We start from the raw sequence: 21,556 nt of genomic DNA, 5'->3' as shown, positions 1-21,556 counted from the left end.
TTTTGCTCCGTGAGCCCTCTGCAATTCGCCACATGCTGGTTCGTGGGGTTTCCTAATTTATCAGGTCCCTCTCCACATGCCTGCCACTTTCATGGCTTAAGGCTGGTAGCCCACTTTTAGTGTGTGGTTTTGGATGCGGGACCCGGTGAGGCCATGGTCCCTATGCCAGGTAGCCATACTATGTCTGCATGGCTTTCTAATCCACCGGGTCACCTCCCCCATTCCTGCCGCTTCTGTGGACGCAGTCCAGTGACTCCTTACATGTGAATTTCGACAAAGTGTGCCTATGGGTTTATGGGACCTCACATGAAACATGTTTTCTTCCCCACGTGCATCCTGCGTCATCCTGGGAACCTGAGTCACCTACAGGTTCCATGGCTTCCAGGCTCTCTGTTGCACTTTTCTAAGAGTGCCACATTTGTCTGCTAGGGGCAGGGTTGTGACACACCATTGGGTGTTCCATTCTGCCCGACTTTGGCATGTCTGCGGTTTCCCTCGTGTCTGCAGTTTGGTTCCCCTCTACTATCGTGAGGTAACCATGTCTGTGTCCCTAAGTATGCTAGGTCCTCTGCACATGTAGAGTCCACCGTCCCTTATGTTCGGTCTGGTGTGCCTCGGGCCTTCCTGTGATATTGTTCTGAAGTCCTGCGAAGGTTGAGCACCTTTGTTCTGGCAGGGGGCCTGTTGAGGGCGACAGTCAGTTCAGGCCCCCCTCTGCCTTCATGTATTTTCCTTGTTTCCTGTGCAGGGTGGCTCAGGCATCTGCTCTATTGCCTTACACGTCTAGGATGGCTCAGTTGGCACCCATCTGGTCCAGAGTTTCACCCCGTTGGGCTGATCCTTTCAACGCTGTTGGTAGCTGTGTGCGTGTGATTCTTGCTCGCATTTGTAGCCATGTCTTGGTTTCCTTGCCCAGCACCTGTTTCCTGGATTCCGATCCCCTGATATCTGTCTGTTGTTGTAGGGTTCCTGGGGGGCTACGTCCACCCAGTATTTTGTCCCGTTGCCATAGGGCGGCATTTCCCTGCTTCTACAGTGCCAGGCATGGTTGCCAGGCACAGGAGCTGGCATGGTTGGTGCCTGGGATTTTTCTCCCGACCACCCCTTCTCTCCTACTTAGATGGAACCATCTCTCTCCTCCTCCTCTTTTTTTTTTTTTCGTTATCTACTGCTGCTCCTGCTGCCTTGGCAATCTCCTCTGTTGGAGGTGCTTACACTCTCATGTATGGCTCAGCGACTGCCAGTCTAGCCACTGTCTGTTGTTGGGTCTTGCCATTGCTCTCCTCATCCCTTGGTGTAATCTCCCTGGGATTTATCCTTCCCTTGACGGTGTAGGTTGTGTGACACTGACATCACAGTCTGCTAGAGTGACCTCCCTGTGCCCCATACCTGGGAGTCTCTGCTGTGTTCCCTTTTGTTTTTTCCTTCCATTCCAATCCTGACGGGATTTTGCTTTGGGGTGCTCTGTTCTTCTCGGAACGCTGGGGTCCAACTCTGGTTAGTCTCCTTGGCTTGGATGCTATCATAGACTGCTTTGTCGTGCCTTCTTTTTTGGATTGGCCTTCCTGGTTCTTTGGGCCTTTGTGGTGGTTGAGGTCTCGGGCAGGGGTGGCGAGCCTGCCAAGACTTCTCCGTGATTCCATTGTGGGTGGTCTTTCTGTACCGCACTTCTTCTGGTAGTTGTTCTCCCGGAGCATGTCTCAGCCATTAGATTTCCTTTCCAATTCAGGTGTAAGTCTTCCAGGAGATGCAGGAACCTCCAATTTCCCATGTTGGCCGCCCTGGTGTTCTGGGATGCTCCTTTTTAGGGTCTTCTGCTCCTGTTTCCATCTTTGTTTTTACCAGTGGTTTTCTGGCCTCCACCTTCAGTGCTCGCCTTCTGCTCAGGCCTACGCTGCTCTTCCCTGTGTTTTTTACGCCATGTTTTCTTAGATCGGTCAACTCTGGACGGGTTCTCTTATTGTGCCCTTTTCCATTTTTGTTTCCTGCCAGGGCTAGCCCTTTGTCTGGTTCTGTGTTCCTTGGGGTTGATTTCCTACCTCCTCCCGGGATGGTTCTGGACTGGCTGGCTTCCTAGTCAACCTTTTTCCTGTCTCTATCTGAACCGTAGGTTTAGTCTCTGCATAAGACTGTTCCTTTCCTTGGTGTCCTAGTCAATCTACATGGACGTGGGATCTTCCGGGAGCTCCGTTTCTGGGCTTCAGTTATCTCTGGCCTAGGGTCTCATCCGCAGGCCTTACGGTCAAGGGGGTTCTGACTGTTTCCCTTTCTCTAGTGGTTGTTCTTCCCACCCTAGGGGACTGCTTTGGTACATCCCATCAGTAAGGTGTCCCCCCAATGAAGAGCGACCGAGAAAAGGAGATTTTTTTTTTATTCACCGTAAAATCTTTCTTGTAGTCTTCATTGGGGGGGGGACACCGCACCCACCCATATCTTCCGTTTTCGTCCGAATGATCTTTTCTGGGTCTTTTTCCGTGATTCTTTTCCAGGGTCCTTCGGATTTCTGTCTCTTGATGGCTTCTCCTACTGCTTTGTGACAAAACTGACTACCTCACTTCCAGTGGGTGGGTATATCCTGCCAGGGAGGAGCTGACTTTTTTTTCCTAGTGTCAGCGCCTCCTAGTGGCAAGAGCATATACCCATCAGTAAGATGTCCCCCCAATAAAGGCTACAAGAGAGATTTTATGGTAATCTCCTTTTCTCCCAGTTTAGATGGCATGATCAACTTTGATTGCAGCATCTAAAGGGTTAATTCAGCCCGATCGGCAATGTCTGCTATTAGCCGCGGGTCCTGGTTGCTGATAGCAACCGGGCCGAGCAGGTACGAAGCGTGCTTCACATAACTGGAGCCGACCACGGACGTAAATATACATCCGTGGTCGTTAAGGGATTAATGAGATATGCTAAGATTAAAGGTTATCCTCTCCATGAGATAGGGCTTAATCAGATGATTGGTGGTGATCTGACTGACGGGACCCCCCACCAATCACAAGATGGAAATTTTACCTAAATGAACTTGAACAACATAGCACATCTTCGGCTCTTGGTTCTTTCATTCTCTGCCAAGTACTAATATCTGCTGTGTGCGGAAGTCCTATGGGATGATGACCGAAATGGTGACCGAGAATGTACTGAATTGCTTACCACAATGGCAAAGTGTCATTTGTCATTGAATTGTATGAAGAAATTGACCATTTGGCATTACATTGCCCTAAACACTGGCGCTGTCAGCATGTAGGAACATTTTCCAAGGAAAATTTGTAATGCCCAGTTGTCAATTCATCCATAAATTTCAAGGTGCTGTAAGCAAGGAATAAAAAAGATCTTTAAGAAAAGGTTTCAGAATTATTTCATTCCTTTACTATACCAGACATTCCAGCAATCCGGTCCTCTGTAAAGGATATTCCAGCCACTTGAATTTGAGTATATAGATCCCACATGTCATTACTGTCTGTCAGGAGATGAGACCAATGAACTGCATGTGCGGTACAAGCAGAATATTGGGGAGAAGAAAGATGGATATGGTGGGTGTTGTGGAAATAGCAGGTTCACCCCCATCCTCTTCCCTTTGTCGGCTCCTGGCTTCTGTTCGTTAGAAATTTATGTGAGCCAGATGTGTATAGGCCAGTGTTTCCCAACCAGGGTGCCTCCAGCTGTTGCAAAACTACAACTCCCAGCTTTTTTCTGTCTGGGCATGCTGAGAATAGTAGTTTTGCAACAGCTGGAGGCACCCTGGTTGGGAAACATTGGTATAGGCAATACCTGCCTGTCAGCAGAATACTCTTCAAACTTTGGGATGTGTTAAATGGGGATGGGATGACTGAGGCAATAATATCCTGACCATGTATAAAGTGAATACATGCTGCTCTGCTGGGAAAAGTTTTCATGTGATCTATACTTATATATAATGTGTGTACTAAATAAATATAATAATTATGTGTATATGCGTCGTCTAATCATTGTATGTTAATGAATCCTTTTTATTGCTCTTGCATTTTTGCCTTTCTTTTGTATTTAGGAATTTTATTATAAGTTTAGCCTTATGCTCTGTAACATTGCTCGATATGTTGGTGATAAATAACTCTTCCTATTCTGATTTCCAATGTAGCCAGAAAATCTTCTCTATTCATCAAAAAGACCAAACTCTATACTGAAGCTCACTGATTTTGGCTTTGCTAAAGAAACAACCACTCACAACTCTCTAGCAACACCCTGTTACACACCGTATTATGTGGGTGAGTAGTTCCTCCAATTGTTTTGGACTGGCCGAATGTTTCTTCAAATGACTCTGGTCTGGTTATTTAAGACTATGATGTCCCTCTTTAGAACAGGTTATGAAGAAAGTGGAGCATGGGTTATTTTAAAATAGTTACTGCTGCAATAGGTGAGGGTACTTGGCTAAAATATGAGAATTAACCATCTTACACATTATGGTGGAAGAGGGGAAATTAATAAAAACGTATCTAGCAAGCCATATGTACTAGGGCTGGGCGGTATGACCATATATGTGTATCACGGTATTCTTTTAACTTACGGCGGTTCCACGGTATATAACTGTATTTTCACCCCCTCCCCCCCCCCCCCAATCATGTGACCCGCCAGCGCTGTTCTGCGCCCCCCCATCATGTGACCCGCACCCAGAAAATAAACTTTAACTTGCCTACGTCGGCCACACGCTGTTCCTTGGGACTGGAACGTTGGACAGCCGTCAGCCTATCACCGGCCGGAGCGATGTCCCGCACCGGCCAGTGATAGGCTGAGCGCACTGTCATGTAAGAAGCCGGCCAGAGCTCCTTACATGACAGTGGGCTCAGCCTATCACTGGCCGGGGCGGGACATCGCTGCGGCCGGTGATAGGCTGACGGCTGTCCGACGTTCCCGTCCCCAGGAACAGCCTGTGGCCGACGTAGGTGAGTTACAGTTTATTTTCTTTATCTTTTGCAGCCTGGGCGTAGGGATACAGTGTACAGCAGTGGTCTCAAACCTGCGGACCTCCAGCCATTGGCTGTCCGGGCATGCTGGGAGTTGTTTTGCAACAGCTGGAGGTCTGCAGGTTGGCGATCACTGGCGTACAGTATAGAGTTCCAGCGGCCCCCAACAAAGAGGAGGAGGGCAGTGCTTGCGGGTGAGATGTGTGAGTAGTACCCCGCTGGGCTGATCATTAATTGGGGGGAGCAGAACAGTGCTGGCAGGTGACCCCCCAATTAATGTGACATAGGATTAGTTCCCCGATGTGGGGACAGCGCTGCGTTGGGCTGATAATACATTCCCGAGGGGGAGGGGCCCAACCGGTATTGTGGTATGGGGGAAAATTCAGTCTGTGCCATGCTTGCACCTGGCAGCAATGTTATTCTTAAAGATAAGCAAGATGATGCCCAATGTTACTAAACTAACGGGTACATAGTTATCTGTGCAGATGGACAGTCATAAAACTGCCTTGAGGTCTTGATCTCAGGAAGCTACATTTTCAGACCTTGCGTACAAATGGTTTAGTGTCCGATTTTTAGTCTTTTATTGTTGAAACTTTTAGCTTTAATTTTAACATTACTTCTCCAAATCTGTTCTTTTTAAGCGCCTGAGGTTCTGGGCCCAGAAAAATATGACAAGTCATGTGATATGTGGTCACTTGGAGTCATCATGTATATTTTGTGAGTATAATAAACACATTATTCTGTATATATGTAGCGTTAAGAGTTTTTATTACATCTACTTATTGGCTTGGAGAAAAAATGGCTATTTCTTCAATGGAACAATGGAACAGATTATATGGGTCCATGGGGGAGATTAATGAAAACCTGTGCAAAGGATAAGTGGAGCTCTTGCCCGTAGCAGCCAATCAGATTGCACCTAAAATTTTTGGAGGCCTTTTTAATAAATGAAAAAAAGCCGACTTATTGGTTGCTATGGGCAACTGGTTAAGTTTCCCCTGCACAGGTTTTGATCAATCTCCCGCTGTGACACATAATAGTTGGAAGAGATGGGGTAGGTGGTAGATTAGTACCTTAAGGGGTTTTCTGAGTCTATCCTCCATTGATATTTGATTGGTGGAGTTGGACATCTGGCACCCTGCGCTGATCAGCTTTGTCAGAGCAGCAACGCCTGCATACACAGTAAATGAGGCCAGAAGCAGACCGCTTTGTACATTGTGTAGTGGCCGTGCTGGGTTACTGTAGCTCACCTCCCATGTAGTTGAATAGTTATTGAGCTGCAGTCTAGCACAGCCACTACTCTATATATAAAGCTTATTGGTTCAAACTTCTTTCACTGTTTGTTTGATAAAAAAAATCCTTTAAATCAGTACAGGATTGTAGGTTTTTAATTACAATTATTTAATACACAGCCGGGTATAAAGGAAATACCGTATTTATCTGCGTATAACACTCATTTTTAAGGCTAAAATTTTTAACTGCAGCGGCTTTTGCTGGTCCAGAGGGCCTCCGTCGCTGCCGGCTTCTCTGCCCCAGCCTATCCTGGGTCCAGAGACTGCCGACGCCGCTGCCCCATTGCCTCCTCCCATCCCCGGTTGTATAATTACCTGTTGCCGTGGTCGGGTCCGCGCTGCTTCTGGCTCCGGTGCCGGTCTCCTGCGTCGTTGCTATGCGCGGCGTAATGACAAGAGGCGTCTCATTGAAGACGTCACTCGTCATTACGTCGCGCATAGCAACGACGCAGGAGACCGGAGCCAGAAGCAGCGCGGACCCGACCCCGGCAACAGGTAATTATACAACCGGGGATGGGGCACCGACAGCCAGGGGGAGAGAAGCGGCGGCAGCAGGGCTCTAGACCCCAGGAAAGGCAGGGGGAGAGAAGCGGGCAGCGATGGCCTCTCTCCCCCTGCCTTTCCTGGGGGCTTCTGTGGGGTCAGAAATGGTGTATCGGGGTATACACATGCGCACACACACGCACCCTCATTTTACCAAGGATATTTGGGTAAAAAACTTTTTTTACCCAAATATCCTTGGTAAAATGAGGGTGCGTGTTATAGGCCGGTGCGTGGTATACCCCGATAAACACGGTAGATGCTTCTTCTCCTTTCATATCCACTCCTGGCTTTGTAGTCAATAGTTGCAATGAAAAGCCTTAAATTTTGAACACCACCTTAGATACTGTTTCTAACACTGGCCGCCGGTTGCCTGTAATTGTGCACCAAGAGAGCAGAATGGGAACATTTTGGGAGCAGAGATAAATCTCTTACTTGCTGTGGGCAGTGAGATGTATTTTTGCTTTTTTAATATTCTATCTTGGCAGATTTACAAATGGTGAAATCCACGGCAAATCCATGATCGAATAGGTATATATCTTGCAGATTTGAACGTACTAATCCAACAAGCCACATAATCTAAGGCAAGGGTATTGTTTCTGAAGCACCCAAACTGATATGCTGACCTTAAATATCATCTGTGCAACACATTTTAATGTCAAGATTTGATTGATGTCCCTGTGGTCAGGCTTGTGATGGCATTCCCGGTCCTCAGGGACATCAGTGACGACTTAGTTCTACAGAAAGATAGCAGAAGTCAAACGTGTTGTCTGATGCATATTTCCACCCTTGTCTCTCACAGATTGTGTGGATATCCTCCATTTTATTCCAACCATGGTCTAGCTATCTCTCCGGGAATGAAGAAGAGAATCCGTATGGGACAGTATGAGTTCCCTAACCCTGAGTGGTCTGAAGTATCAGATGAAGGTGAGGGGGAAGTTGTGCTTGCCTTGAGGATAAATGTGTCTATTAATAAAGTGTTAGAGAAGTGGTCTTTAAATAGAGATGTTACCTCACTGTGAGTGGCACATTGTAAGTGCACTGCTGCCATGAGAACCATTCAGAAATATTCCTAGGCTTGCACACATAAAGGTCATAACATTTATTTCTGATTCTTCTACATTTCTGATTGTTGAACCTTAAAAATTCTTAAATTTGTCATTCTAGTAAAACAGCTGATCCGAAACCTGTTGAAGACTGATCCAACTCAGAGGATGACCATTACAGAATTCATGAATCACCCTTGGATAATGGTATGAGCAGGTCACATTCTGCTTGTTTCTGGCATTCTAGTTTATTGACTTGCATTACACCATATTAACCCCTTAAGGACTCAGGGTTTTTCCGTTTTTGCACTTTCGTTTTTTCCTCCTTACCTTTTAAAAATCATAACCCTTTCAATTTTTCACCTAAAAATCCATATTATGGCTTATTTTTTGCATCACCAATTCTACTTTGCAGTGACATTAGTCATTTTACCCAAAAATGCACGGCGAAACGGAAAAAAAAATCATTGTGCGACAAAATCGAAAAAAAAACGCCATTTTGTAACTTTTGGGGGCTTCCGTTTCTACGCAGTGCATATTTCGGTAAAAATTACACCTTATCATTATTCTGTAGGTCCATACGGTTAAAATGATACCCTACTTATATAGGTTTGATTTTGTCGCACTTCTGGAAAAAATCATAACTACATGCAGGAAAATTTATACGTTTAAAAATGTCATCTTCTGACCCCTATAACTTTTTTATTTTTCCACGTACGGGGCGGTATGAGGACTCATTTTTTGCGCCGTGATCTGAAGTTTTTATTGGTATGATTTTTGTTTTGATCTGACTTTTTGATCACTTTTTATTCATTTTTTAATGTTATAAAAAGTTACCAAAATACGCTTTTTTGGACTTTGGAATTTTTTTGCGCGTACGCCATTGACCGTACGGCTTAATTAAGGATATATTTTTATAGTTCGGACATTTACGCACGCGGCGATACCACATATGTTTATTTTTATTTTTTTTTACACTGTTTTATTTTTTTTATGGGAAAAGGGGGGTGATTCAAACTTTTATTAGGGAAGGGGTTAAATGACCTTTATTAACACTTTTTTTTTACTTTTTTTTTGCAGTGTTATAGGTCCCATAGGGACCTATAACACTGCACACACTGATCTCTCATCCTGATCACAGGCGTGTATTAACACGCCTGTGATCAGTGTTATCGGCGCTTGACTGCTCCTGCCTGGATCTCAGGCACGGAGCAGTCATTCGTCGATCGGACACCAAGGAGGCAGGTAAGAGCCCTCCCGGTGTCCGATCAGCTGTTCGGGACGCCGCGATTTCACCGCGGCGGTCCCGAACAGCCCGACTGAGCAGCCGGGATACTTTCAGTTTCACTTTAGAAGCGGCGGTCAGCTTTGACCGCCGCTTCTAAAGGGTTAATACCGCACATCGCCGCGATCGGCGATGTGTGGTATTAGCCGCGGGTCCCGGGCGTTGATTAGCGCCGGGACCCACGCGATATGATGCGGGATCGCGGCGCGATCCCGCTTCATATCGCAGGAGACGGCGCAGGACGTAAATATACGTCCTGCGTCGTTAAGGGGTTAAGCATGTCTTCTCTTAGTCTGTAAACAACTATGTAATAGGGGGCTCAATCTAGTACCTAAAGTGCAGTTGGGTGCTACTCGGTGAAAAATTTACACTATATACCATAGAAAACAAGCTTACACTGAGACACAGGAGCACACCAAACATCAAGTATCAGTAGACAAATAGGGGGAGATTTATTATTGAGTTTACCCCTTTTTTCTTATGTAAAAATTTGCGCAACGACATTCATTGCGTCTTTTGTGCATCTTTTTTGATAGAGCAAAAAGCAAGTACTCTATTTTTTTTTGTGTATTGTGGAATGCATTCTACAGAGGATACTAATTTATCATGTGAAATTTTTTTTTTCAGACACTTTTTTGCGCAAATACATATATTTTTTTTATTTTTAAACGCAAAAATACATTATCAAAAAGGACACGTAGAAAAGTGTTCTACCGAGACAGCCAGGGGATGCAGGAGCCGTCCCTCCACACTGCTAAACTACAACTACTCCCATCATGGGACAGAGTCTGTCCCATGATGGGAGTAGTTGTAGTACCGCAGCACTGAGGGATGGCACTTGCACATTCCCAGGCTGCGGGACTTTTAGGACTACTACTCCCATCATGGACGGACTCTGTCCATGATGGGAGTTATAGTCCAGGGGCTGAGGTGCAGATCGCAGTAGGTCATTCTCCAGAGACCCGCTGCGATCTGCATTTATTAAGAGAAGCCGGTAGCACATGCGGCTACACTGCGCTTCCTGCCGGCTCCAGGCTCCTATATACAGCTCTTACAATTCATAATCCCCGCCGGGAGACGGGAGCTCTGATTGGTGAATAGCTATTAACCAATTAGAGCTCTCATCTCCCTGCAGCGGGTATTATGAATTATGACACCGTATACAGGAGCCTGGAGCCAGCGGGGAGCGCAATGTAGCCACATGTGCCGCCGGATTATCTTAATAAATGCTGATCGCAGCGGGTCTCTGGAGAATGACCTACTGCGATCTGAACCTCAGCCCCTGGACTATAACTCCAATCATGGACTGACTTGTAAGTACCAACAATCCATATATATATTTATGAACATATGTCACGGTGCTGCGCTAAAATATAAATCCTCCTTCCTAACGTTTCGCCATTAAATGGCTTTTTCAAAGGGCGCCCTTTGGAAAAACCATTTAATGGCGAAACGTTAGGAAGGAGGGTTTATATTTTAGCGCAGCACCGTGACATATGTTCATAAATATATATATGGATTGCTGGTACTTACAAGTCAGCTGACAGAATAAACATACACCACGCAATCCAAAAGTGTACAGATGCACGAACTAAAATTTACTCATTAGAATGTGAATGTACACAGTGCTGTAACTTTAATACACCACTGCCACCTAGTGGCCACTGAGCACAAATTCATGTTTTACTTAATGAAATTAAAGTTGTTCTATTTTGATGGGAGTCTTTAGTCAGGGTTATCCCTGAGGGGAATAACTTCCCCAAGGAGTTTAGTGATAAAAACAGTGTAAACCTTGGCATGAAGCTCTTTGAAAATGTGATTGGTATTTTTTGCACCAAAATTTAGGCGCTAAATTGATTTTTTTTTTTGTGCAAAAAATTATTTGAGAATCTCCCCCTCTGTGTACTTTATAAAGATTTATGATTTTACTATTGTGCAGAGTTTTGTTCGGCGCACACTGCTGCTCCAGCACTTCTAGCTATGTGAGCAGTGTATAGTGGGAAAATGCCACAGCTCTGAGAAGTGTGCGGTAGAGAAGGATGCACGGTAGAGCGAGGGAGGGAGGGGGGGGGGGGGGGCGTTTCTTTAATTGCACAAAATTTATCAAAGGAGTGCACAAGTTTTGTAAATCTTGAGCAAGAGTGTAAATTAGACAGGCTGTGTAAAGGGGTAGATCTGTGTCTACAATAGACACCTAATGAGAAATCTCCCCCATAATCTTTATTGCACAAATATTCACATACATTAATAAGTACCAAGCACAAAGGGTGTTACTAAAAACAATTAGAAGCTGGCCCACCAGAGCCAAAGAACAACTAGGAGAGATACTTGATGTTTGGTGTGCTACTGTATCTGTGTAAGCTTGTTTTCTATGGTATATATTCTTAGTCTGTGACACAGGCTAAAACCTTAGAAATGACGCTGCCACATAGAGCAGGCACTGATGATTGAATTCCTCTTCTTTCATGAAACATTACAAACTTTTGTAGAGGTATTCAATGGTATAGAGGTATTCAATGTGTGCAGCTCCATGGACACTTGTGGCAGTGAGCTGACTTAGTTTTTTTTTTAGGGGAATTGAACTATTATTTTTTTACCTGCCCAGAATGCCTGTATTAAAAAGCACTGGACTTGCTTCCTGTTACCTTTGCTATCCTGGCCTCCATTGCAGTCTTCTTCTTGCTTCTTATGGTCGACTTGTCATGCTTCGGCTCAGTTAATTCCCAGCTGCAGCGATGTCTTGCTATAGCCGGTGATAAGCTGAGTGGCAGTTTAGTGTGATCTCGCAGTTTACTTTATCACGCTGGCTTTCTAAGCAGGTTTATAAAAAAAAAGTTGCATTCTGGAGTACTCGAGTTTATGTGGGTTTACCGCATTTATTTTTATTTTTTAACTCTTAATATTGCAAATCTACAGCAATACTATGACCTACAGGGATGGGTCATCAGGGCAGCACAAGTTTCCAACAATCTGCCCCTGACACTGTAGTGTTTATTTGCACTTTCACCTGTGCGCTGCCTGAGTTGTGACTGCCGTCCCTGCCTTCACCCACCTGCTGATGATTGACAGGCTTTTTCTCTATGCTCTTTCCAGAGGGAAAAGCCTATCAATCATCAGTGGGTGGGTAGGGCCTAACTTGGGTTAAAAATTCCCTTTAAATCAAGTTTTAATGTTTAAACATATTTTGTACAGTTTTTTTAAAAACTGCTCAGGCAATATGGCTACCCCTATAATGTACCAAATCTGAAATGAAAAAAAAAATTATAATCAGAAAATAGAAAGCTATTGGAAAAACAGTATGTTTCTGTATCTGGCTCTAATAAGGAAAATAAACTAAGGAATGCAATCACTTTAAGAACCCCATTTCCTAGCCTTAGACTGACTTGCACCACCAAATGCAAATAAAAACTACAAGATATATGCATTTTAGACTAGTACTTTTAGACTAGTACTCCAGTGAACAACCATTTTTTTAAAATGAACAGGTGCCAGAAAGTCATACAGATTTGTACATTTCTTCTATTTAAAAATCGCCCAGTACTTATCAGCTGCTGTATGCTTCAGAGGAAGTTGTATTTCTTTCTGGAATTCTTTTCTGTCTGACCACACAATTTACACAATTTCGAACTTTGGAATTGTTTTACAGGTACGCCATTGACCGTGCGGTCTAATTAACATTATATTTTTATAGTTCGGACATTTACGCACGCAGTAATACCACATATTTATTTTTGTTTACATTTTTTTTTTTTATGGGAAAAGGGGGTGATTAAAAAATGTTTTTTTTTTTTTTGCCACTTTTTATTAAAAAAAAATTTTTAAGTTCCAATAGGGGACTATTACATGCAATCCTTGGATTATGTACACTGTTCAATGCTGTGCCATAACATAACATTGATCAGTGTTATCGGTGCTCTGCTGCTTCAGCCTGGATCTCGGGCATGGAGAAGCAGAGCGACGATCGGACAGCGGGAAGCAAGGTAAGAAGCCTCCCGCTGTCCTCTCAGCTGTTCGGGATGCTGCGATTTCCCACTGAGCTAACCGGCAACGCTTTTCTTCCATTTTAGATGCCCCGATCAACTTTGATCACGGCATCTAAAGGGTTAATAGCGGACATCAGCCCAATCGACTATGTCCGGTATTAGCCACGGGTCCTGGTTGCTGACCGGGACCTGCCGGATATGAAGCGCACGCTCAGCTCCTGAGTGCCCTTCACATAACAGGAGGCGGCTACGAGCATAAATATACGCTCGCGGTCGTTAAGGAAAAAATATTTCACCGGAGTACCCCTTTAATGTTAGTATAATGCTGTGATATTATGGCCCCGAGCCTCTGGTTTGAAGATGTGCAGATACAGTATTTTAGGGCTGTGCTCCTGTTAGTTCAGGTATTAAGGCCAGCATTTGAAGACCTAGTTTAGGCCTAGAAATGTACCTAAGTTATGCTCATGTGAAACAGGCCACTCCGTCTTTTGAGGTTTGTGATCCTTGTCTTCCAGAAAAATTTCTTCCTTGATGAATAATGGTCTTAAAGGGGTTTCCCAGGATTCAAAAAATGATGCTTCTTTTTCTGCTAAACAGCACCACTCTTGTCCACAGGTTGTGTCTGGCATTGCAGCTTGGCTCCTTTGGAGTGAATAGGACTGAGCTGCACTTCTACTCACAACCTGTGGACAGGAGTTGTGCTGTTTTTGCAAGAAAGAAGCAGCATTTTCCTAATCCTGGACAACCTCTAAAGTGGTTGATGTGGTGTTTTTGTTATACAGAGCTCCCAGATTCATGGAATTAACTTTCACCTATTTTTCTTTGCACCAGCAATCGATACAGATACCGCCAACTCCTCTCCACACTAGCCGTGTCTTGAAGGAAGAGAAGGATTTATGGGAAGATGTGAAGGCAAGTACAAGTTTTCTTTTGGTTTTATGAAGGAAACTGATACGTTTTACATTTTTTAGGTAAACTCAGCATAGATATCCGACAGTATCATATGACTTTCTTGGGCAAGATTTATTATCCAATATGTCAATGAAAAGTAGCCAGTAGATAATGGTTAACAGCAGCCAGCATAATGGATTTGTATATACATTATATTGAACCTGTTTTCATTGCAGGAGGAGATGACCAGTGCCTTGGCCACAATGAGGGTCGACTATGAACAGATTAAAATAAAGAAAATTGAAGATGCGTCTAACCCACTTCTCCAGAAGCGACGGAAGAAGATCACTCCTCATGTTGCCACTCATTGAGCTAACACCTTGTTTCACTCTGCTCTAGAACTGTTGGTGCCACTTACACCAGCTCAGTGTTAGCTGTAAATGTGGTTTATAAGTGCCACTGTAATAATAGGGGAAAGGGCTGTTAATCTATAGGATTGACTCCCTGGCATGGGAAACCATATGGTTTTCTAGCTTGTTACTCCATTTTTAGTCTGGAAGTTTTATTTTTTATTTTATTTTTTCCTTTTTTTTTTCTTTTTAGAGAATATTCACAGTATATTTTATATATATATAAATATAAGTATTTTTAAATGGAAAAAGTGTTGGGCAACTTTTTGGAGAAATGGAGTCTCTTGGCCTTACCAATAAGACGTAATATGTACTTTGCACCTCATATTAAGAGGTGACATTCATGTATTTTTTTTTTTTTCCTAAATGTCAGTGGTACTGGGACGGTGCAGCTCTACAACACTTTATGGAGGGTTAAAGGAGTACTGCAGCCATTACGTCTCTTGCATGGGGAGAGCCGCTGCAGAGCCGGGGCCCTGTACAGGAGATTGCGGGGGGTCTCAGCAGTCGGACCCCCCGCAATCAGACACTTGTCCACTGATGGGGGATAATTTTTTTTTATGGCTGCAGTACTCCTTTAAAAACCACACTGGTGTTGGGCAGAGCTGCTAAGGTCACTGTATTTAGCAGCGGTTTTTACTATAATACTGAGATTGCATCTAGCCCCACGCCTTTATCTGTCTGTGACTATTTTTCTTTTGTATCACTGGGCTTTGCAATGAAATCTCTCACCCAATCATTGTTTTAAATGTGTGTAAATACAGTGTAGCAAATGTTACTATTTTAACACATCACAGTTTGTCTTTTTCCAATAGCTGATTTGTATTCATGTTGAAAGGCTCAATGTAAATGTTCCATGTGTTCTTTTGTGTTCAGTGCCTGCATTTTCATCACTTTGCCTTAAATGCAACTATATATTGACCTTAAGGGGCTTGTGTTTCCCCCCCTCCATATTTATGTATTGTTCTTTAACACTCGGCAGCAGCAGGTTGCATGTGTTAGAGTTATAGCCCTTTTAGGCCTTGTCCATGTGCCATTCCTCACGCTCAGGCACTTGCAGCCCTAAAGGTGATTGTATGTACATCCACCTATACAACGATATGTCATATAGCTACAACTTGGCACATTTATTATGAAGGGAAGGAAGTACATATGCCCAATGTATCCTTTGGATGCTAGTATTTTTTTCTTCAACCACAAGGGTAAAAATGGCCAAACATGTCTTGATACTTTTGTGTGCCAGCCAAAGCATTGGTGCCCGTTCTGTTGTCAATTCTGTGGTTGTTCTGTCTACTTTTCTATTTCTGATGCAGTGAACGGGGGCATCGGATGAGGTCTGCAAATTGTAAATGGACTATTGATTTTAAAAGACCTCACCCCTTATAAATTTTGTCCATTGAATGTTCTGAATGAAGAATGCTATAGTTAGGCATGGAACAAAGCACATTGTTACAGACACTGCTTTGTTTCAAGTAACTTAATGGTAAGGAAATATTCTGTGGCTTACAAAAATGAAGCTTTAACTTATCCAAAGCACCATTGACTTCTGATGGGACTGTTAAATCAAACTGCATTGGGGAATAAATGAAGGGGAAATATGGGAAAACTGTGTTCTATTTTTGTAATTCCATCTCTTCTCTAATGTTGTCTGCAAAGCAAATTTGTTTTCACGCTCTGTTGTGTGAGCCCCTATTTGTTCCCTGTTCTCTTGAAAGCAATATCCTTTTTGAAATTGTTGTAAAATTATAATTTTGTATGATCAAATTGTTTTACTAAACAATTTTAATATTTGGAAAACCTGACTGTAGTGTGCTTTCTTTCCATGTGTATGTTTTTAATGTATTTTACATTTTCATTTGCTGTTTGGATGTGTACCTTTCATAGTTTTCGTTCTGTAGCACGGACCTATACTGCAGCAATAAACACAGATTTCAAAACACCAATGTTTTTCAACCCCTTAAGGACCCAGCCAATTTCCACTGTAGGACCAGGCCATTTTTTTGCACATCTGACCACTTTCACTTTAAACATTAATAACTCTGGGATGCTTTTACCTTTCATTCTGATTCCGAGGAAAATGCAAAATCTTCATTTTTTACACTCGCATGTTATTGAATTTTTACTAGGGGTAAAAGGAGAGAAAGCTCCCTAAAATGTGTAACCCAATTTCTCTTGAGTAAGAAAATACCTCATATGTGTATGGCAAGTGTTCGGCGGGCGCAGTAGAGGGCTCAGAAGGGAAAGCATGACAGTGGAATTTTGGAGAGTGAGTTTTTCTGAAATGTTTTTTTGGGTGCATGTCATATTTAGGAAGCCCCTATGGTGCCAGAACAGCAAAAAACAAAAACAAAAAAAACCACATGGTATACTATTTTGGAAACTACACCCCTCAAGGCACATAACAAGGGGTCCAGTGAGCCTTAATACCCCACAGGTGTTTGACGACTTTTCGTTAAAGTTGAATGTGTAAATGATTATTTTAAAAAAAAATTTTACACTAAAATGCTAGTTTTCCCTCAAATTTTTTTTTTTTACAAGTGATAATAGGACAAAATGCCCCCCAAAATTTGTAACCCCATCTCTTCTGAGTATGGAAATACCCCATGTTTGGACGTCAAGTGCTCTGCTGGCGCACTACAATGCTCAGAAGAGAAGGAGCGCCATTGAGCTTTTGGGAAAAAAATTGTTTGTAATAGAAGTCAGGGGCCATGTGCATTTACAAAGCCCCCCCGTGGTGCCAGAACAGTGGACCCCCCCACATGTGACCCCATTTTGGAAAATACACCCCTCACACAATTTAATAAGGGATGCCGTGAGTATTTACACCCCACTGGCTTTGACAGATCTTTGGAACAGTGGACTGTGCAAATGAAAAATTACATTTTTCATTTTCACGGACCACTGTTCCAAAAATCTGTCAGACACCTGTGGGGTCGTAAATGCTCACTGTACCCCTTGTTACATTCCGTGAGGGGTGTAGTTTCCAAAATGGGGTCACATGTGGGTATTTCTTTTTTTGCATTTATGGCAGAACCGCTGTAAAATCAGCCACCCCTGTGCAAATCACCAATTTAGGCTTCAAATGTACATAGTGCGCTTGTTGTGCGCCCGCAGAGCATTATAAGTCCACATATGGGGTATTTCCGTATTCAGGAGAAATTGCGTTACACATTTTGGGGGTCTTCTTTTTTTCCTTTTAACGCTTGTGAAAATAAAGTATGGGGCATCACCAGCATGTTAGTGTAAATTTTTATTTAATTTTTTTTACACTAACAAGCTGGTGTAGCCCCCAACTTTTCCATTTCATAAGGGGTAAAAGGAGAAAATTTCTCCTGAGTATGGAAATACCCCATATGTGGCCCTAAACTGTTTCCTTGAAATGCGACAGGGCTCTGAAGTGAGAGAGCGCCATGCGCATTTGAGGACTAAATTAGGGATTGCATAGGGGTGGACATAGGGGTATTCTATGCCAGTGATTCCCAAACAGGCTGCCTCCAAACAGGGGGGCAAACCTCCAGCTGTTTCAAAACTACAACTCCCAGCATGTACTGACAGACCGTGCATGCTGGCAGTTGTACGTTTGCAACAGCTGGAGGCACACTGGTTGGAAAACCTTGTTAGGTTCTGTTACCTAACTCAGTATTTTCCAACCAGTGTGCCTCCAGCTGTTGAAAAACTACAACTCTCAGCATGTACTGATCACCGAAGGGAATGCTGGGAGATGTAGTTGTGCAATAGCTGGCGGTACAAAACTACAACTCCCAGCATGCCGAGACAGCTGTTTGGGCATGCTGGGATTTTCAGTTTTGCAACATCTGGAGGGCTACAGTTTGAGAACACTGCAAAGTGATCTCCAAACTCTGGTCCTCCAGTTTTTGCAAAACTACAAATCCCAGCATGCCCAGACAGCAAACAGCTGTTTGGGCATGCTAGGAGTTGTAGTTTTGCAAGATCTGGAGGGCTACACTTAGAGACCACTGTACAGTGGTCTCAAACTGTACCATCCAGATGTTGCTAGGCAACTCACCGGCTTCCGTATGATCCAGCCGCACGACATCTGTCGCCCGCAGCCTCTGTCGCCCGCCCGGACGGGTAAGTGGATCTTCGGCGCCGGTCCTTGTCGTTTCCCCGTCCTGCCCCGCCTATTGTGGGTGGGCAGGACGGGGAAAACGAAAGTTAACCACCCTGCCCCCGATCTGCTATTGGTGGTCGCGTCTAGACCACTAATTGCAGGGATAGGAGGGGTGGCACCCCTGCCACCTCAACTATCCCTTCAGGGGGATCGTGGGTGTCTTAGACAACCGCGATCCCCCTTATATTCCGGGTCACCATAAACCCGTAGTGACCCAGAATCGCGCAAATCGCAAGTGTGAATTCACTTGCGATTTGCCGCGATCGCCGACATGGAGGGGTCTGATGACCCCCCCCCCTGGGCGTTTGCACGGGATGCCTGCTGAATGATTTCAGCAGGCATCCCGGCACGCGGCGGGGGCCGGAATTCTACATGACATACGCCTACGTCATGGGTCCTTAAGTACCAGGGTGTCATGACGTAGGCGTACGTCAAGGGTCCTTAAGGGGTTAAGGGAGGTAAATAATGTCATAGATCCCCATTTATATTGTTCAAGGTCTCTATATTGACAGGGTCTGTTCCCCAGGAAGGGCACATAGCAAATGTGGTGCCATTATTCAAGAGAGGGTCAAAAAATAACCCCACAAATTATAGGATTGTTAGAAAATCCTCTAAATAATGGAGGTTAGGCTTGGAGATTCTATATTGGAGTATCTCCACAAAAGTAAAAAATATGACTATGTATCAGCATGGATTCATGAGGGTTGATCCGATCAACCTAACATGAGCATTTTTTTATGAGGAAGTGAGCTCAGGACTGGACCGGGGCAAATTGCTGGATGTCGTTTACCTTGATTTCTCTAAAACATTTTTTTTACACCTGTAAATGAGTGCTAGAAAACAGAGGTTAGTTATTTTGAAAGAGACTTGTGGGGTACCCCAGGCATCAGTTCTGGGCCCTATTTCTTTATTTATAAATAGATGTATTAATTCTCTGGCTTTTTTTTTTTAAGTTTGTATCTGTCTTTTTTCTGTCTCTCCTTATCTATGTCTTTCTCACACTCTCCCAATCCTGAAATTGCTTACACTGATCAGTGCTCCGCTACTTTAGCCTACTGGCGTGAATAGAGCACGGTAAGGGGCTTCGTCTGTCCTCTCAGCTAATTAGGACCCTGCAATTTCGTTCAGCTTCCTGAGCTATCCGGCTAATAGCAGCTGGGACCCATCAGGAAAGTTAGAATTAAATGTGCTTCATACAGTGGTGCTAGGGCGTAAATATATGCCATGTAAGGGATTAAACCAGTGTTTCCTAAATCCAGTCCTCAAGTATCCCAAACAGGTTATGTTTTCAAGATTTGCTTAGTCTTTCACCATAATTGTTCTCTGTACAGGATATCCTTAAATCATTACCTGATGGGGGTAATTAAAGGGGTACTGCCAGAAAGTTAAACAGATTTGTAAATTACTTCTATTAAAAAATCTTAATCCTTCCAGTACTTATTAGCTGCTGAATACTACAGAAGAAATGGTTTTCTTTTTGGAACACAGAGCTCTCTGCTGACATCATGACCACAGAGCTCTCTGCTGACATCTGTCCATTTTAAGAACTGTCTAGAGTAGGAGAAAATCCCCATAGAAAACATATGCTGCTCTCGACAGTTCCTAAAATGGACAGAGATGTCAGCAGAGAGCACTTTGGTCATGATGTCATCAGAGAGCTCTGTGTTCCAAAAAGAAAACAATTTCCTCTGTAGTATTAAGCAGCTAATAAGTACTGGAAGGATTAAGATTTTTTTTATAAAAGTAATTTACAAATCTGTTTAACTTTCTGGCACCAGTTGATTAAAAAAAAATAATAATAATTTTCCACGGGAGTACCCCTTTAAGGACTGCGCTTCAGAAACAATGCTTTAAAGCAGTGGTGTCCAAACTGCGGCCCTCCTGATATTGCAAAACTACAACTCCCGGCACACCCGGACAGCCAACGGAAATGTTGCATAGTTGTCAATAACACAAAAGGAGCTAGATGTGAGCTAGGAATAAACCAATAGGCAAACAGAAGAAAAAAAGGACCGTCACACTTACTATATAGGTCAAAATAAAATCTTTAATAAAATCTTTCTTTAAAAGTAGAGTACGTTCACACGGGTGGATTTATTTGTGGGTTTCCTGCTGCGTATTTGAAAGGGGGCGGGCTCTTTGCGGTTGTCCGGAAAATCTGCCGCAAGCCCCATTGAAGTCATTAGGCAGAGGAAAATCTGCTGTGGACAGCCAAGAAGAGCCCGCCTTCTTTCAAATACGCAGCGGGAAACCTGCAAATAAATCTGCCCATGTGAAAATACCCCTCAACTTTTTCTGGTGTTGTCAAACTGCTTCTGTTTAAGTGCAAATGCAGGTGGCAGGGGTAGAGACGACTACTCATTTCACATCATGACTATGCTTCTTCCGGCCTCACCATTATTAGGTTTGTAGCTAAATAAGCTTTATACCTTTCCTAGAACTACTGTAAACCATCATGGGGTTTGGGAAAACATTTAAGTAGAATACATTGCCAAATATATATACCGTATACAAAAAGCAAATGACTCAATATGTGCAAATAGTAGAATAAAATGCCATTTCGTACATAAGCAAAAAACAAAGTGCTAGACAATAAAGGGGTACTCAGCCCCTAGCATCTTATCCCCTATCCAAAGGATAGGGGATAAGATGTCAGATCGCCGGGGTCTCGCTCTGTTCGTAATGACCGGCGATACAGGGGCCAGGGCATCGTTACGTCATGGCTTTGCCCCCTCTTGACGTCCCCTCCCATTGACTTGTATTGAGGGGGCGGGCCATGGCGTAACAATGCTCCGGCCCCTGTATTCCCCGTCATTACGCACAGCGAGTTTGCTCTGTGCAGTAATGATAGCAGGGTGTCGCAGCGGAGATCCCAGGGGTCCCCAGCAGCGGGACCCCGGCAATCTGACATCTTATCCCCTATCCTTTGGATAGGGGATAAGATGCTAGGGGCGGAGTACCCCTTTAAAAGGCCCCCTAGACATTAAAAATGCAAGTGCATATCACTTGGCCCGCAATAGCTACAAAATGCATTCCTCCATAACAAGAT

The 21,556-nt window shown here is 43.8% G+C and overlaps 1 protein-coding gene across 9 annotated transcripts in view; it reads left to right on the top strand.

The window, feature by feature from the left end:
- Positions 1–16,183, top strand: part of MAPKAPK2 (MAPK activated protein kinase 2) — a 767,506-nt gene extending 751,323 nt beyond the window's left edge. For 8 of the 9 annotated variants that reach the window (XM_056557994.1, XM_056557995.1, XM_056557991.1 and 5 more), the window contains 6 exons: positions 4,109–4,235; positions 5,573–5,648; positions 7,563–7,687; positions 7,928–8,013; positions 13,906–13,986; positions 14,202–16,183. In XM_056557994.1, the coding sequence (XP_056413969.1) occupies positions 4,109–4,235; positions 5,573–5,648; positions 7,563–7,687; positions 7,928–8,013; positions 13,906–13,986; positions 14,202–14,336 (630 nt within the window). In that variant the 3' untranslated portion in view covers positions 14,337–16,183. The remainder of the gene's footprint in view (positions 1–4,108; positions 4,236–5,572; positions 5,649–7,562; positions 7,688–7,927; positions 8,014–13,905; positions 13,987–14,201) is intronic. The other variant, XM_056557990.1, reaches the window with a different exon arrangement.
- Positions 16,184–21,556: the final 5,373 nt, after the last annotated feature.

This window comes from Hyla sarda, chromosome 2, assembly GCF_029499605.1.
Source record: "Hyla sarda isolate aHylSar1 chromosome 2, aHylSar1.hap1, whole genome shotgun sequence".
Classification (NCBI taxonomy): Eukaryota; Metazoa; Chordata; class Amphibia; order Anura; family Hylidae; genus Hyla; species Hyla sarda.
This window is presented reverse-complemented; position numbering and strand designations above follow the sequence as displayed.